This window comes from Dendropsophus ebraccatus, chromosome 14 (genome assembly GCF_027789765.1).
Source record: "Dendropsophus ebraccatus isolate aDenEbr1 chromosome 14, aDenEbr1.pat, whole genome shotgun sequence".
Lineage (NCBI taxonomy): Eukaryota > Metazoa > Chordata > Amphibia > Anura > Hylidae > Dendropsophus > Dendropsophus ebraccatus.
This window is the reverse complement of record NC_091467.1, coordinates 34744234-34760742: the sequence shown is the minus strand read 5'-3', so window position 1 is coordinate 34760742 and position 16509 is coordinate 34744234. Positions and strand designations below refer to the sequence as shown.

Here is a 16509-nt window from a genome sequence, read left to right as displayed (position 1 = left end):
TTATGAGTTAGACGCCAATTGCCTCCTTTCCACATGTCCCTGAATCAACACCCCAGTGATGGGAATAAAGATCCATCTCTTTACTTACACTTATTTTTCTTAAAGATGTTCCTTACAGAATGAAAAACTGTAAATGCTCTGTAAATTGTTCTCCTCCTCTGTAGGGGTCAGAGTTGCTCAGTAATTGATGGCAGTGCAAGACAACAAACACCTTCTTCTTGCTATATGTATAAAACAGAACTGGAGTCATCAGTGGGTTTTGGGTGACATCAGTTTGTCACCGTCCCTCGCTGTGGCTGCTGCCCCCCTGGTCTTGCCTGGCACACGGCAGCACATCTGACTGGCAGGCCATGCATTGCTCCTATGAAAGCGACAGTCTGGTAGGCTCGCCTGTACAGCATCTCCCCCCTCTCCCCCTCCATGCTGGGAGTTATTTATAGATGCGACACAGGAAGGATTGATGAAACCCAAGCTGCCGTTCTGCCGGCTCATGTAACTTCACAGATGACACACAGGAAAAAACGGGGATCCCTGTGTGTGGCTTTCTGTGCAAGTGGGGAACTATTTAGTAGTTACTCATCCAAAGCAGAGCCAAGTATAGGGCGCCTGGCAGCTGACAGGTAAGGGCATCCTGGGCTGTTTGCAGCTTTCTGTATGGGCCTTGAAAAGTGCAGACTCACTATACAAGGGTGGTCTTGCCTCCTGTATATACAGTGACCCCATAGGCCCCCCTTCAGTAATTGTATCCATGTTTCGCACAGTTCTTTTAACTTCGCATTTTAGAGTATTTTTTATATGTTCAGATGTACAGATTTTCTGCAAGCAATCTGCAGCAGATCTGCAACTGATTCTAAATACACTGATTTGTTTTAGTAAACACTGCAGATTTCCGCAACACATCTGCAGCTGATCTGCAGCAAAGATTCATGTGGGATTTTGCTGCAAATTATTATTCACCACTAAAACAAATCGTTGTTTATATGCCAGTTGCAGCAAATCTTCAGGTGTTAACATACTCCTAGGGTTGATTTACACTTGATGTACCCCCTTAGGGTACAAACCCACTTGACGTATTTGCTGCGTGAATCAGTCTTAAAAATAAGCAGGCAAAACGCAGGTTGGCTTTATACAATTGTTCTGCGTTAAAATACGCAATTGCGTATTTTTGAATGCGTTAAAATACGCAATTGTGTATTTTTGAAGCGTGAAGCTACATGCGTTTTTCGCACAGGTTGTTAACAACTGATGCTTTGCTAACAACAAGCTTCACGCTTTAAAAATACGCAATTGCGTATTTTAACGCAGAACAATTGTATAAAGCCAACCTGCGTTTTGCCTGCTTATTTTTAAGATTCACGCAGCAAATACGTCAAGTGGGTTTGTACCCTTAAGGACATTTATATACTGTATCTAGTGTAAATAGAGTTGCCTCTTCTGAAAACGCATGCATGCTCAGCCAAACTTTCCCAGTTTCCCAGGACTGGATACAGCTTTTCCCAGCACCCGGGAAGGAGCGGCAGGCAGTTAGAAGGCAGCCGGCTGATGTAAATTCACTCATCTCTACTCCTGGGGTCCTGCAGGAGACCCAGTCAGTGCGGAGCCTTAGAGGCGTATTCCACGGGAGCGATAATCGGCTGAATCGGCCCCATTCGGCTGGTTATCGCTCGGTGGAATAGAGAAAATGATTAGCCGATGATCGTGCCATCGGCTATTCGTTTATTTAGGGCCAGACCTAAAATCATTGGTCACCCACCGCGCATCGCTACAGTGGAATAGCAGTGCACGGCGGGCGACTGACGATTTGAGAAGCAGCTGCATAAATTACTTGGCAGGACTTCTCCTTCGCTCCGTCTTCCTCCCTGGGTCCCGCGGCACAGCATCAGCAGCTCTGGAGCGGCCTGACTGAGCAGTCAGACCGCTCAGCCAATCACGGGCCAGGACCGCCGCGGCCAGTGATTGGCTGAGCGGTCTGACAGCTCAGTCAGGTCACTCCGGAGCTGCTGATATTTGTATGTGATATGATATGTGATATTTGCATTTAGACCTATTTATGGGCCCTGTATACTATGTTGAATTTATAAGGGAAAGTGTATTGTGCTCATATGTTTCCCAGCAGCACAGTATACAGCTACTGGGCAGCTTGTGGCATGTACCAGGAGAAGGAGTACTTTTATTCTGCTGCACGAGGCCGTGGAAGGGGCAGCAACTAGTCACCTTGGTGGGAGCCGCCTGTGACTAGTCACGGCTTTCTACCTACTGGCAGGCAGTGTGGGGATGATTGACAGGCAGAGAGACCCGATAGTGGCTTCCCGCCCAGATGACTAGTTGCCGCCCCTCTCTGAGACACTGACAGCAGAATAAAAGTACTTACTCCTTACTAAAGCTACTGCTGTAGGAGCGGCTGGTACATTCTGTGGGCTGCACGGTAGCTCTCTACTATGATTATGGGTACCATATGAGCACAATTCTTTAAAAAAAAATTAAGAGTCTACAGATGAGAAATCTTGAAGAAATGGCAAACTATTATTTGGAAAAGCAGCCATATCAGGTCAGCCATCCAGCACGGTAAGAACCAGTGACATTGTGGACACAGAAGGTACTTAATGGATTTTCCCTATTTCTTTGTATGTTATGGTGCTCCAGCTAATTGTTTAGGCCGTAGTGGCATTTTAAAGAAACCTGTTATGTGCTTAGCATTAAATTAAATCTTGTTACTGAGACAAAAGACAAATGACTATGCCAAATGGGGCACAATAATGGAGCATGTCTCACCCATCAGCTATGGGCAGCGGCTGAGGCTGTGCAGAAAATACAGATGAGAAGTCTTAGTGGAGAGGTTTATAATAAAGCCCTCTTGGTATTGTTTTTTGTTTTTTTTTTAGCTATGTAAAAGCTATTAAAGTAAAAACATGTTTTGAGGCGTTAAGTCAATCTAAAAATTCTGAGCAAAGTATAGCCCTCCCCGAATATCGATGTGCAGTATTAGGCACCAGAACGTAAGCTCCCTTCCTTGTGGAGGACAGCCACTTTGCATGTCCTATAAGGCTGCACATACTTTCCTCAAGTAGAAACTTTACTTGTTCAGAATTTTGTATTACATGTTCTAAATTCAACTACCTATCTACCTAGGTCTACAGTTTCTATGCAGACCTATGTTTTCATGGTGACAGACTACAAACATACCCTATGTAGTCTGATCTTGTTATCATACTGGTTTAGTAATCCCTGTGACTAACGTCCCATCTGTCTGTGGAGGACAAAACAATCCTAGAAACAAGGACAAAGTTCAACAAATACCAGAAAACTACTTCCAATTTAGAATTTAGCTGAACCCCAGGAAGGATACATTCACATTTGCAACCAGCAGCAACTGTTGCCCCATTGCATCTAAAATAAAATAAAAAATATGTACATTTCAACTTTACATATAATCTGTATTTAAAAAAAATATCCTACTGTTGTTTACAGCTCCTAAGCAAACCTATGTGTCTCCGTGGTAAAAGACTACAAACAAACCCTGTGTAGTCTCAGTTATATTTTTTTACTTTTCTGCTGCCTGAGACACCTGACTGTAGATTATGACACACACTGTGTTTTTTTGTTTGTTTGTTTTTGTAGTCCTTAACCATGGAAACAAATAGGTCTGCACAGGAGCTCTATACATAAAACGGTAAGAAATTTTTTATTTGTCCCTTCCTACTGTTAACTGGCATTGTGGTAGGTTTATTGTTAACCTACCATAATGTATTTTACCAGTAAGTAGGGAACATTTCCTACCTATTTGTGCATGCAGCTATGCAGACCTATCTGTTTCCATGGTTACAGACTACAACAAAACAAACCCTATGGGGGACATTTATGAACAGTCCGCCCGAGGCGTACGCCAGTGAGAATGTGCCTGCCGGATGCCCCGCTCGCTCGATGGGCGGCTAGGGGAGCTTGGGGGTGTGTGACAAGGCTGGGAGGAGGCGTGGCCTCCTCCCGCGCCTCATCTAGCATGATTTACATAAATCGCGCCTCATCTAGCTTGATTTACGCTGGAAGCAGGTGTAGATTTGGTACACCGGGTGCAGATTTGGGCGCCTGGCTGGACGGATTCACTAAGAGGCGTGCGCTGGGGAAAAAGTGGCGGGGCCTAAAATAAGACCAGCGTTCTTGTACGCCGGTCTTCATGAATCCCCCCCTATGTGGTTTGATTTTACAGTCAAGTGCCTTGAACTTCTCCGTAGGCATCAGAAGAGGAGAAAGATATAACTGCACTGCAGGATCAGACTACTGTTAGTAGTCTGTTACCGTGGGGACACATGTCCGTATTGGAGCTATAGATACAAAATGTTACTAGTGATCTTGATACAACTGGTAACAAGCCTAGTTTTATGTATTACTTTCTAGAGGCATAGCTTGTAGCTCATGTTTCTGAGTGCAGTAGCCCCCCAAACTAACGTAAACAAAGACATGTGTTAGCCCCATAGATGACACTTCCCATTCCTCAACTGCAGTCAATGACCGAATTAAATTCCCCGAAGCCTTGCTCACAGAGCTCTTCAGATACTGCCCTTATTCTGCCAGCTTCCCTAGATAAACTGCTGACTCTCAAGTATTTCAGAGAAGAGGGGAGCCTGCAGCCTTAAGATAAAGCATTCGCCATGTCATGAGGATCCCCTGCTGGGTGAGATAAATGGCAGAGTCCTCCCTCTGCATTTATCTGCCCCTTGTAAAGCCTTTACACACGGGGAGATATTGAAACACAAGTGCCTTATTGCACTGGGGGCCCCACGGAAAAGGTAGGTCTTGGGGTTCGGCTTTGGAGGTTCACTATACCAGTGTGTAGACAGAGAAGTAGTATAGCTTTTTTATTCCATGTTAACGGTATAGTAGTTTTATGTTTCTTAACGTTACATTGGAGTTTTCAATTATCTAGGTTACAGTGAGCAAGCGCCAAGAACATTGTGCATTGTCATGCGTCCTTATAACTGGGAAATAGAGAAAAACGTCTTCTACCTATTGTAAGCAGCAGGGGGAGTTCTGGGGTATTATTAACCATTAGTGTACCATGTTGCTCTTGCACTTTTGGAAACACAAAATAAAGCTGCAAATATATAATACTAGAACTACTCACATATAATATACAATATTAGAACTGCTCTTATATAATATATGATATTAGATTTACCCACATAGTATATGTAATATTAGAACTACTCATATATATATTATATGATATTAGAACTACCCATATCTATTATGATATTAGAGCTACCCATATATATTATATGATATTAGAACTACCCATATATATTATGATATGAAAGCTACCCATATATAATGTATAATATTAGAACTACCTGTATAGTATACGATATTGGAACTACCCATTATATTCCAACTACCCATATAATCTACTGTATTTAATATGACAGCTACCCATGCAACATCTCCTCTGTGTGTTTTATGTTTCTCTTTACTTTGCTATGAAATAAAGTAATAATTTGGGCAAAGTCACCGCTTAAGGCGGAGAAATGTTGCCAACGTTCAGCTATTGCAGTGGAGATTGAACTAAAATTATTTGTTTCGAGGGTTAAAGCCTCGTTTGTCTTAGAAACAGAAATCCTGCATAATATGCTTAACCCAAATACATTGCGTCCCAGCAATACACTGTATAGGTCCAGGAAGCTGAGATAGGGGGAGTTGTCTGGCAAGCTCCATAATCAGCAGAGCTGATAGATATTTCTTTTTATCCAGTTAATGATAAGTATCTCCCTATAGCTTAGCATCCGGGACTCCTGACAGTGTGGAAAGGGGGCACTGGGGTAAAACAGTTGTCGCAACGTGACATCCTGTTTGCTGTTTGGATGTTGAAAATGTCTGCCCAGCCAAGCTCTCGTCATGGTGGACCTTATCAATCTATATATTACATGGCTGCATTTACCAAGGGTCTTCATGGTGATAGTAATGGTAGTTCTCCTACGGTTTATTTACCACTTCTGTCGTCGCAGATGGCTATATACACTCGTAGTCGTATTCACTCCACCACACGGGTCAGCATGAATCAGACTGATTGACCACATTTTATTCATCATAATAAAATGGGCTGGCCACATACTCTGAAATGCAGGACTATGGGGAGCGTTACTTTCAGGGCTAGACAGATATCTGGAAACAGGAGCCACTACAGCTTCACATTTTCTGGAGGATCCTAAAAGTGTGTGTGTGTGTGTGTGTATATATAACAAACACATACATATTTTTAAAGCTGTCCCATTTATCTGAATAGGGCTTGTAGATATCCATCCCCAAGCACGTGCTGCTGAAACAGCGCCATTTAGATGTAGGAAAGTGATTTTCAGTCATTTCAATGGGTGCAGTATTTTCCCTATAATGAGTTACTGTCATATTGTATGTTATGGTATAAGATGTGAAATTACAGAAATGCATGGAATGTTTTGTTTTCTCTTGACTTGTATGGGAAACGTATAAGGAAGATGTATTGCTGACAGGGATCCATCCCCATTCAGGGTATGTTCACACACTACAAATCTGCTGCAGATTTTCTATAGAAGATCTGCAGATGATTGTATGTACAATGATTTGTTATGGTGCTAGAACACTGCACATTTTCTTCATCTGATCTGCAGCAAAGCCACAGCGTGTGAACATACAATCAGCCCACTTGAACCCCAGATAAGCCTAGTGTATGCTAAAATATTGGACAGAGCTTTACCTCTCTGTGTTTTACCTATGTATGCCCCAACATTTTCATTTCTGCTTCCACTTGCAGCACCACTAATAACCACTGATATTTGGAGCTGAATTTTAATACCACAGATAACTAGTATAGTATCAAGATTTTAAATATCAAACAGTACTTAAAAATAAATATATAATACATCGGTGCCGTGCACAGATTTCCTTGATCGGACAAGGAGACCAGCCCAGTTGATCCACTAACAGTAAGCTAAGGATGCATAAAGCATCCATGACTTACTGTTTTGTTAGTGGAGAAGGGGACTCCTGCCTCCTGCTCCACTTACTGTATAGAGTTTCTGTGGTTCCATATGCTGGTAGTGTAGGATGCAACAAAATCTACAGTGTAAGTGACCGGGGTATGTATGGAAATTCTCACTAATTGACAATTATGGGTTCATATATTTGCATCATTTATTTTGGGGGGAGTTTTCCTGTATTCCACAAATGCCTGCACTAGGGAGTTGACTTATACATGGACCTGGTGGGCCTATATATAATAATTTGGGGCATATAACTTGCTACTGGGCTCATGTATAAAGTCAGACAGGGAAGATGTGTTGTTATACATAGTAGGCAGGTATGTTCTTTATTTAACTTTCCTTTGCACCTCATCAGCTGCTATTAAAATACTGTTTATAAATGGTTTTGCAAAGTGACAAATTCTACAAGTCTAGGCCCGGGGTGATCATCTGTTTTGGCCAAGAGTTCTCTTCCCTTTCACTCCTGTATGAGGAAAGGAAAGTGACAGCCCCTACGGGTACCATGTACTGGTGCCAAGAAGACTTGTAATTTTTTTGTTAAGCTATGCTGCAATAAGCCTAGGCACCTCATGCCCAAAACACTTAATTTTGGTCATAAACTGAAGAGAAAGTTTCCCTTTAAGCTTATTTTTACCACTTCAAAGAAAAGCAGTGGAAGATCTTAGTCTTATATATCTCTCCCTTGGTGATCAGAAACTGAACACATCTTATCGCCGTTGCAGGTTTTTTCATACCCTGACAGTGAAATATGGTAATAAAATGGATCCAGTCCAAACATGGCCGCAGTGTTTTCGCCTCAGCAGACTCCTCATCCTCCCACTGAGGCAATTTCTCAGCAGCTTCTTGATTTTAACACTTCTCTGTGAAGTGTTGCTACCTTGGTTTCTACACCAGTCGTCCCCCTCCGCCTGTTCCCTCCATGTCGTGCCCATTGGAGGGAAAAAATTATGTAGCGGCATCCAAACGCCAGTGTTTATGTGGCACTTGGAGACTGTGCCATTCACTAAAATCCATGTGCAATACCCAGGAACAAGCAGACATAATATTTACAGCCCCATAAATGCTCAGAGCACATGACTCATGAATTTCCTTCTTAGGGGTCTATAAATACTACACAGATTACTGGGAGGTGCGACGGTCTGCTCGCAAATACACACAGCCTTCTGTGAACACACGGCACCCAAAGGGTTAACCACAAAGCATCAGCATCAGGGCAGTCTTTATGGACTATCTTGACTTTATTCTTTATGTGCAATTGTGTCCTCTTAGGGTTTTCACCTGAGTCAGTGGTTCCTGTTGGCAGCGACCGCAGCACTTTGCATTTAATTGCATCAGAAGGGAACATTGGCCGGGGTGCAGATCTGATCTCTTTGCTGGTTAGGGAAGGGTCTTGCTTTGCTCTTATTTGGACAGCCACATTGCGGAATAAGACACGTTCAATGTGTCTGTTTTATGATGGGCTCCTAGGATTGTGCGACTATATAGGTCCACACACAATAGATAAGTGTGTACCTGTTACTTTAGAAAGCTTTTGACACATTGCAGAGACACATTAAAAGTTTTGATTGTTGAAGTGCGATCGCTAGAATGAGGGGAAAGAAGCATGCTGCCAAGGGTCTCATAGACTTTCTATTGAAGTCCGTTAAGGATGGGGACAGAATGGTCATAATGGGTGAGAATGCACGTAGCACACATTTTATTGGCTATATCTAGTGACTCTGAACAATCAAAGATTTTGACGTTTCTACAGTATGTCAAAAGCTCGATCTCCAATAGCTGCATGATTAGTACATGATACAGTATAGCTTACATCCCCGACCTTCAGTCTACCCAGTAAAGCATAAGAGCACAGCCTGATTCAACCACATGGAAGCCATATCTTTTACTTTCCTATAGAGTCAATAAAATAGAAATGTCAAAAATAACCCAATGAAACATAAACAAACTTGATGGTTTTAAGGCACAAAAGGATATCGTTTTCTGGCATGATAACCCTTCATCTCCATAGCAATCTTAATTTGTTATATCCCAGATAGATGAGGTATAATAAGGATAAAGCAGTATGTCTTACAATATGGATACATATAAGGCTATTATCAGCTGCAACCGCCGATAATGGGCCAAACATGGCCGATAATCGCTTGGTTTAATAGGGCCTTTAGTCATGTTCCTCATTACTGAACAATGTCTGCAGTGTGGACCCTGGATGCCAGGACACCAGGTCTCCCAGCAGAACATTGCCCATGACGCTGCCCTCGCCATCTTTTTGTCTTTCCATAGTGCATCCTGGTGTCATCTCTTTACCAGGTAAGTGACACACACATGTGATGTAAAATAAAAAAGATTCATCAGGCTGCCTTCTCCTTCCATTGCCCCTTGGACCAGTTTTGATGGTCACATACCCAAGATACGGGTACTCTGACCTGTTGAGGGCTGCAAATACACGCATACTTCACATGTCCTACCATTTTAGAGATGCTCTGACCCAGAAGTCAACTTCAAGAACAAGTGTAGTAACAAAATAATCAATGTAACCTACACCTTCAGTTGTTTTATTGTTATGATTGATTAATTGGACATACAGTAAACCGATCAGTGCAGTTTGTCACCATATTACTCTCTATAGAATAGCCTGCAGGTTTGCAGTGTTTTTATCATTGAGATGTAATTTTGTCTGCGGATGTTAAGAGCAGAATAGGTTGAATATGCATCTTTAAAACGTCCATAGCCAGAATGTCCACATTAATAATCCTGATGTTACAGACTATGGGAAGGCATCCTGTCTGTGCACTTTCTCCCTGCGCAGCCATTGTGCTCCTTCTGGTCCCTGGCAGCCGCAGTAATTGACGTTCCCCTGCGGGGTATAGAGCCCAGCTTGTAAAAGCACATTAACGTCTTTGAGATTTTCCTGATGCCATCGTCTGTCTGTCAGTGAACTCTAGGAGCGAAGTTTTAATGTTTGCACTTGATTGCCATCTTGCCACCCATGTTGGTACTGCATTGGCGCCCGTCTTATTACGAGAATCTTGAGTAACACACAGCTCTTATGTTTTTCCTAGGTTCATCATACTCCAGGATGACTGATCAGTATCAGGACTATGATGCAGTGGGGGACCATGCCGGTGATGACTCCTACTCAGGAGGCGCTGGTGGAAATGATGGCGGTCACGCACAAGAGAGCGTCATCAGGCTGCCAACTGCTTCACACGGAGATGGTAAGTGGAGACCTTACACAGATACAGAAATATATACAGTGACAGCTCTTAGCACCGTTGGCAGCAAATAATCTACATATTACCTTTATTATGGTGTATGGGCATGTCCACGGCTAGTCTTTTAGGAGACAAGTGGCACTGACACAGAACAACCTGCACAGGAACCTTGACCATCAGGTGATGAAATACGTAAAGTGGTCCCTGCACTTGTCATTTGTAGGTTCTTTTTATGCTCTACCTCTTTCGTACCCTTTTAATTTTTCACATCATTGTTTGCACTTGGGTTTGACTACCAATGCTACTCTGAGTTTCCAACGTATTTCACAACCCCCCAAGCCTAAAAATGGCTCCTTTTATCTCAATCTTGCTGACGGCCCCTGCTGTTACAACGGCAGAACTGCCTGGTCATACACTGCTTCCCCTATCACAAAACCACATCTCAATGGCTCCTCTTGCTGGCATTGAAGAACTTTTTGACCCCCTTGTGGCCAGGGAGCAGTTTACCTGTGGTTCTCCAGGTAAGGCCTCCAGTCTCTGTGTAGAAGGTAGTGGTGACATAGATCCAATGTGTGGTTAGATATGTGTGTCTAGAACCTAGAGGATATTACTGTAGGTCTACAAAGGCAAATTTACTTACTCATTGTTGTCTGATTACTATAATGTATTTTTAGCCTTCTCCGTTCATTGCATTATGCAATATTCAGTACAGAGTCCTTCTTACCGCATTGTATATTGATGGTGAGGCATTTATAGCACTGAGGTGTCAGCAGATAACATGGCATTGATATAGTTGCTGCAGCAATGGATAAAGACAATCCTTATAAAGGGAAGCAGTGCAGTGGTGGATGTGGTTTACACAATGAAATATTTAGCTGTAAGTGGTGGTGTTGTTATACAGTATACTGAAAAATATCTGGATTGCTATATCTACTGTATATAAAGAATCCACATTGAGTTACTCATATAGATGGTACACTGTAGTGGAGCAATAAGGAAAAGATGATTGCTTTAATATTAAAGGAGAAGTCCGGTGAAAATTTTTATTAAAGTATTTTATTTCCCCCCAAAAGTTAAACAAATTACCAATATACAATTATGGTAAATGCTTATAAAGTGTTTTTTTCCCTACACTTACTACTGCATCAAGGCGTAATTTCCTGGATAAAATGGTGATGTCACGACCCAACTCCCAGAGCTGTGCGGGCTGTGGCTGCTGGACAGGATGATGGCAGAGGGATGCTCAGTGTCCCTCCAGTGCCCTGTGTCCCTCAGTGTCCCCCTGCCATCATCCTTTCCAGCAGCCACAGCCCGCACAGCTCTGGGAGTCGGGTCGTGACATCACCATGTTATCCAAGAAGTGAAGCCTTGATGCAGTAGTAAGTGCAGGAAAAAAGCACTTTATAAGCATTTTCCATTTTGGCTGGGTTCACACTACGTATATTTCAGTCAGTATTGTGGTCCTCATATTGCAACCAAAACCAGGAGTGGATTTAAAACACAGAAAGGCTCTGTCCACACAATGTTGAAATTGAGTGGATGGCCGCCATATAACAGTAAATAACTGCCATTATTTCAATATAACAGCCATTGTTTTAAAATAACAGCAAATATTAGCCATTAAATGGCGGCCATCCACTTAATGTCAACATTGTGTGAACAGATCCTTTCTGTGTTTTCAATCCACTCCTGGTTTTGGTTGCAATATGAGGACCACAATACTGACTGAAATATACGTATTGTGAACCCAGCCAAAAAGTGTATATTGGTGATTTGTATAACTTTTGGGAGGCAATACAATACTGTAATAAAAATTTTGTCCGGACTTTTCCTTTAAGCAGGGGACCATTATCCATGGATGTAAAAGCACGTAAGACTCAACACAGATGCCCAGGTCGGGACACTTCTTTATGGCTTTAGGTTATAGTTCCAGATTTCTGCCACTATGAAGTTAGTAAAGGGAAAATACCATGAAGATTTGACTATTTTTTCATTGCAAATCTGCAGCACAGAACTTTGATGCAGATTCATGACTGATTTAACCTGTATACATTGAAGGGGAGAACTCTTTGGTGATATCCCACAACAGAAGTTGACTAAGGGCCATGTTATGGTGCGTTTACACAGACAGATTTATCTGACAGATCTTTGAAGCCCAAACCAGGAACAGACTATAAACAGGGAACAGGTCATAAAGGAAAGACTGGGATCTATCCTCTTTTCAAATCCATTCCTGGCTTTGGCTTCCAAAATCTGTCATATAAATCTGTCTGTGTAAACGCAGCATTACACAGCCTGATGACTTAATGTAAGCGCTGATCTGCTTTACCTGTGCTCGCTTACAAACACAGCTCGATAATGATGCAGCAAGGGCTGCACGGTGATCATTAGCCATGTCCGTGCAGTCCTTGCCTAAAATAAGTGTAAAATAATTAACTATACATTCTTTTTCGCGCTCCCTGATGTCCTGCTAGCTTCTGCCCACTCCCCGAAGTGTCTGAAGTGACAGGCTGCAGTGCTATGACCAGTGATTGGCTGAGCAGCATGTCACTTCAGACACTTTGGGGAGCGGGCCAAAGCTAGCAGGACATCAGGGAGCACGGAGAGGTATGTATAGTTAATCCTTTTTCTTGTACATTGTCATCAGCCACCGCATTGCTATTACATGTAGCGATGCGCAGTCGACAGACAATTATTTTAGGTCAGGTCCTAAAACAATCGTTGTCTTTATTACATGGAGCAATGATCTGAGAAATTAGCCTGATGCGGCAGATTATCGCTCTGTGTAAAAGGGCCATTACTGTGGACATAAAAATCTGATTTTTTAAAAAATATATTAATTAGTATAATAAATATATTAAAATAAATAAAAAAAGAAGTCCAGCGATTTATAAAATCAGGCAGGTGAGCAGCAGGACAAGCCTTGGGACCCCCCGCCGGGCTCCGGCATTTCTAGTGCTGACACGTCATGACCTGGCTGATGGACTGGCTGCGCTGCCAGTCAGTGACTGAAGTGGGACACCACTCCAGTCACTGATTGGCTGAGTGGCCACTTCATCAACCGGGACATGCCTTCCGGAGGGGGTCCTGGGGCCAGACTCGGCGCTTACCGCAGGCACGGGGAGAAGTAAGTCACATTTGTAATCAATTTCCCCCTCCCCTTGCCATCTGCCTGATTTTATAAAACGCTATCTAATCTAATTAATGTATCTGGTACTGTAAGCCATAGTGGATTTTATCTATATAAAGCTACTGGTTAAATCTTCAGTAAAACTGCCCTGTGTGAATGCACTCATAGGCCTAAAAGATTGCGAGTCAGCAAAATAATGAAAAATACATTTTCTGGGTATGGCCTCCACTGTGCAAAATTTACTACAATTTATGGATTTATATTTTGCTCTGCTCAGTTGTCGGGATTTATGGTTGGGATCCACCCGCGAGTAAACATTTATTTCCAGAATAGGTCAACAATTTATATTCATAGAAAACCTTTTTCGGCAATGTATAAAACTGGAAAAAAAATTCTTTAAAATATTATGTTCCAACAATTTATCCAAGTACTTTCAAGGAAAAGCTTCGGTTTTCTCAGTCTGACATCAATATGTGATAGATAAGCTGCATCTAGAACATAGGAACAGTACAGTATATGAAATAATCCATCTCAACATTATAAAGCTATTTAATTGATATTATTCATTCAAAGGAAGAGACCTCACTTGCTATTTCTATCATGACTTGTCTATCGTCACGCCAATCCAAATACCCGGGCACAGGTCTAGCACATTACCGTAGGGATCAGGTTCACATTTCAGCATTTGACCGGATGCGCTGACATTCCATGTTCTTGTCACCCTCTCCGTTATTAGGAAAGAGCAATGGCCAAACCAGAGGGAGCGGAAATAAATTATACCTTCTTGGGCATGTAAAAACCAGGATGGGCTCAGACGTGAAGGTACAACACTGGGACATTAGTAATGGAATTAGTTTGAAGAAACATTTCTACTCCTTTTTCTGGGGATGTGCTATAGAGGTTTAGGGGCAGGATCCCGTGTTCTGTGTGTGTACAGATTCCTGGAGACACCATAGCAGCTAGTCTTCTGCTTCTCAGGACACGCTATAGAGATATTGAGGAGCAGAATACCCTTTTCTGTGAGTGTGCAATCATAGTAGCTAGTCTCCTGCTTCTGAGGGTGTGCTATAGAGATATAGGGGGAGATTTATCAAACATGGTGTAAAGTGAAACTGGCTTAGTTGCCCCTAGCAACCAATCAAATTCCACTTTTCATTTCTCACAGACTTTGTAAAGTGAAAGGTGGAATCTGGTTGCTAGGGGCAACTGAGCCAGTTTCACTTTACACCATGTTTGATAAATCTCCCCCATAGTGTGTGCCGTGTATAGGAGACATCATTCCTGTTCCTGATGGTGTGCTATAACCACATAGGGGATCAGAACCCCCTCTTCTGTGGGTGCAGTGTATAGAGACGTCATAGCAGCTAGTCTCCTGTTCCTGAGGGTGTGCTGTAGAGAGAGGGGATCAAAACCACCTCCCCTTTGTGTGCAGTGCATAGAGATGTCATAGCAGCTAGTCTTCTGCTTCTAAGGGTGTGCTATAGAGAAAGAGGGGAGCAGAATATCCTTTTCTGTGTATGCAGTGTATAGAGACATCATAGCAGCTAGTCTTCTGCTTCTGAGGGTGTGATATAGTGTATGTGCAATAAATGGGAGATATCATAGCAGCTAGTTTCCTGTTCCTGAGGGTGTACTATATAGATATAGGGGATCAGAACCCCTTCTTCTATGTGTACAATGTATGGAGAAATAATAGCAGCTAGTCTTCTGCTTCTGAGGGTGTACTATAGAGATATAGTGTGCGTGCAGTGTATAGGAGACATCATAGCAGCTAGTCTTCTGCTTCTGAGGGTATGTTATAGAGATATAGGGGATCAGAACCCCTCCTTCTATGTGTGCAGTGTATAGAGACGTCATGGCAGCTAGTCTTCTGCTTCTGAGGGTGTGCTATAGACATAGAGGGAAGCAGGATCCTCTCTTCTGTGTGTGCAGTGCATAGTGACATAATCTTCATGTACTAGCTGACGGACAAGTGAAAATCCTGAAGATCTGGAGACTACAGAGGGGAAAACTGGTGAAAAATGCCATATACAAGTTATATACTGTATGGCCAGAAATAGCACCACTCCTCTTGTACACAGATGACAGATGCTGAAAACTAACCCTGCATGACATATATGCTTTAGGTTTTCAAAGAGGTTTATTACGTTTTTTGTATAAATGCACTCACAATTAGCCTAACATAGGCGTAACAACAAGGCCTAACAGTAGGCCAACAAAGAGCAATGGGCGAAAATATTATCATCATCTTTAGATAACATCCTATCATGTCCCGTAACAAAATAATTAACTAATAGTCCCGATAGAGTTTAAACGGGATTCAAGACCGAGTAAAGTGGGGACATATATGCTTTAAATGTTGGTAAGTGTGTAAATGACTGTAATACTACAGATCGTTCCAGAATCAAAAATAAGCACTACATTGCCCCCCCCCATCTGATATATAAAACATTGATGTATAATCTATAAGTCATAAGCTACTCCCCATTACTCTTTTGTAAGACCCCTTTAGGAACTATGTGCAGTCTCATAAGAGGCTCCTGAAACCTGATGAGGGTGACTTTCTTATCTGACCAATATCTTCCCTGTTGAATAACACTAAAATAACAGGGACATATGGGGTTATTAAAAGCTGCGGTAATCCACACCAGCCAGACGGCGAGAGGCCATAGGTAATCTCATGCAATGCTGGAAGCAGAATTAAATGTCTTATTACTTGCTGTGGGCACCAGGCAGCCACGCGTTGGCACCTTGTTAGTAATAAACCTGGAGCATGTTATCAGGCGGGCACTTCATGGGTCGTATCTGTTGGCCACGCTGTACACAAGCTTAACCCATACTGTTTTATCATCCTATTACAGACAGAAGCCCTGGGCTAGAGGAGGATCTAGCTAATGGCGAAGCAGTAAAAGACCAGGGTCAAACAGAGATCCCTGAGGCAACTACTGGTAAGGCAGAACATGGCCGGGTTAACCACTTACGTGCCGTGGCCTCCCTTGGTACGGCTTTGCCTTTGCCATCCTTTTGCCTGTGCTTGAGTTTTGCATTTCTGCTCAGAATCTCTTGATGCGGAGCATGCGTGCATTGTGTGTGTGATAAAAGCAGGTTGTGGATCAAAAACGGACACGGAACCCTCCTAGTGTGCCACCACCCTAATGCC

At 42.6% G+C, this 16509-nt stretch overlaps 1 protein-coding gene across 11 annotated transcripts in view; it reads left to right on the top strand.

Moving 5' to 3' along the window:
• Nucleotides 1–16509, top strand: part of MAPT (microtubule associated protein tau) — a 76671-nt gene that overhangs the window by 31546 nt on the left and 28616 nt on the right. For 9 of the 11 annotated variants that reach the window (XM_069952506.1, XM_069952503.1, XM_069952502.1 and 6 more), the window contains exons 2-3: nucleotides 10067–10222; nucleotides 16211–16297. In XM_069952506.1, the coding sequence (XP_069808607.1) occupies nucleotides 10084–10222; nucleotides 16211–16297 (226 nt within the window). In that variant the 5' untranslated portion in view covers nucleotides 10067–10083. Of the gene's footprint in view, nucleotides 1–475; nucleotides 621–4682; nucleotides 4785–10066; nucleotides 10223–16210; nucleotides 16298–16509 lie in introns of those variants that run through there. The other 2 variants (XM_069952505.1, XM_069952504.1) reach the window with 2 other exon arrangements.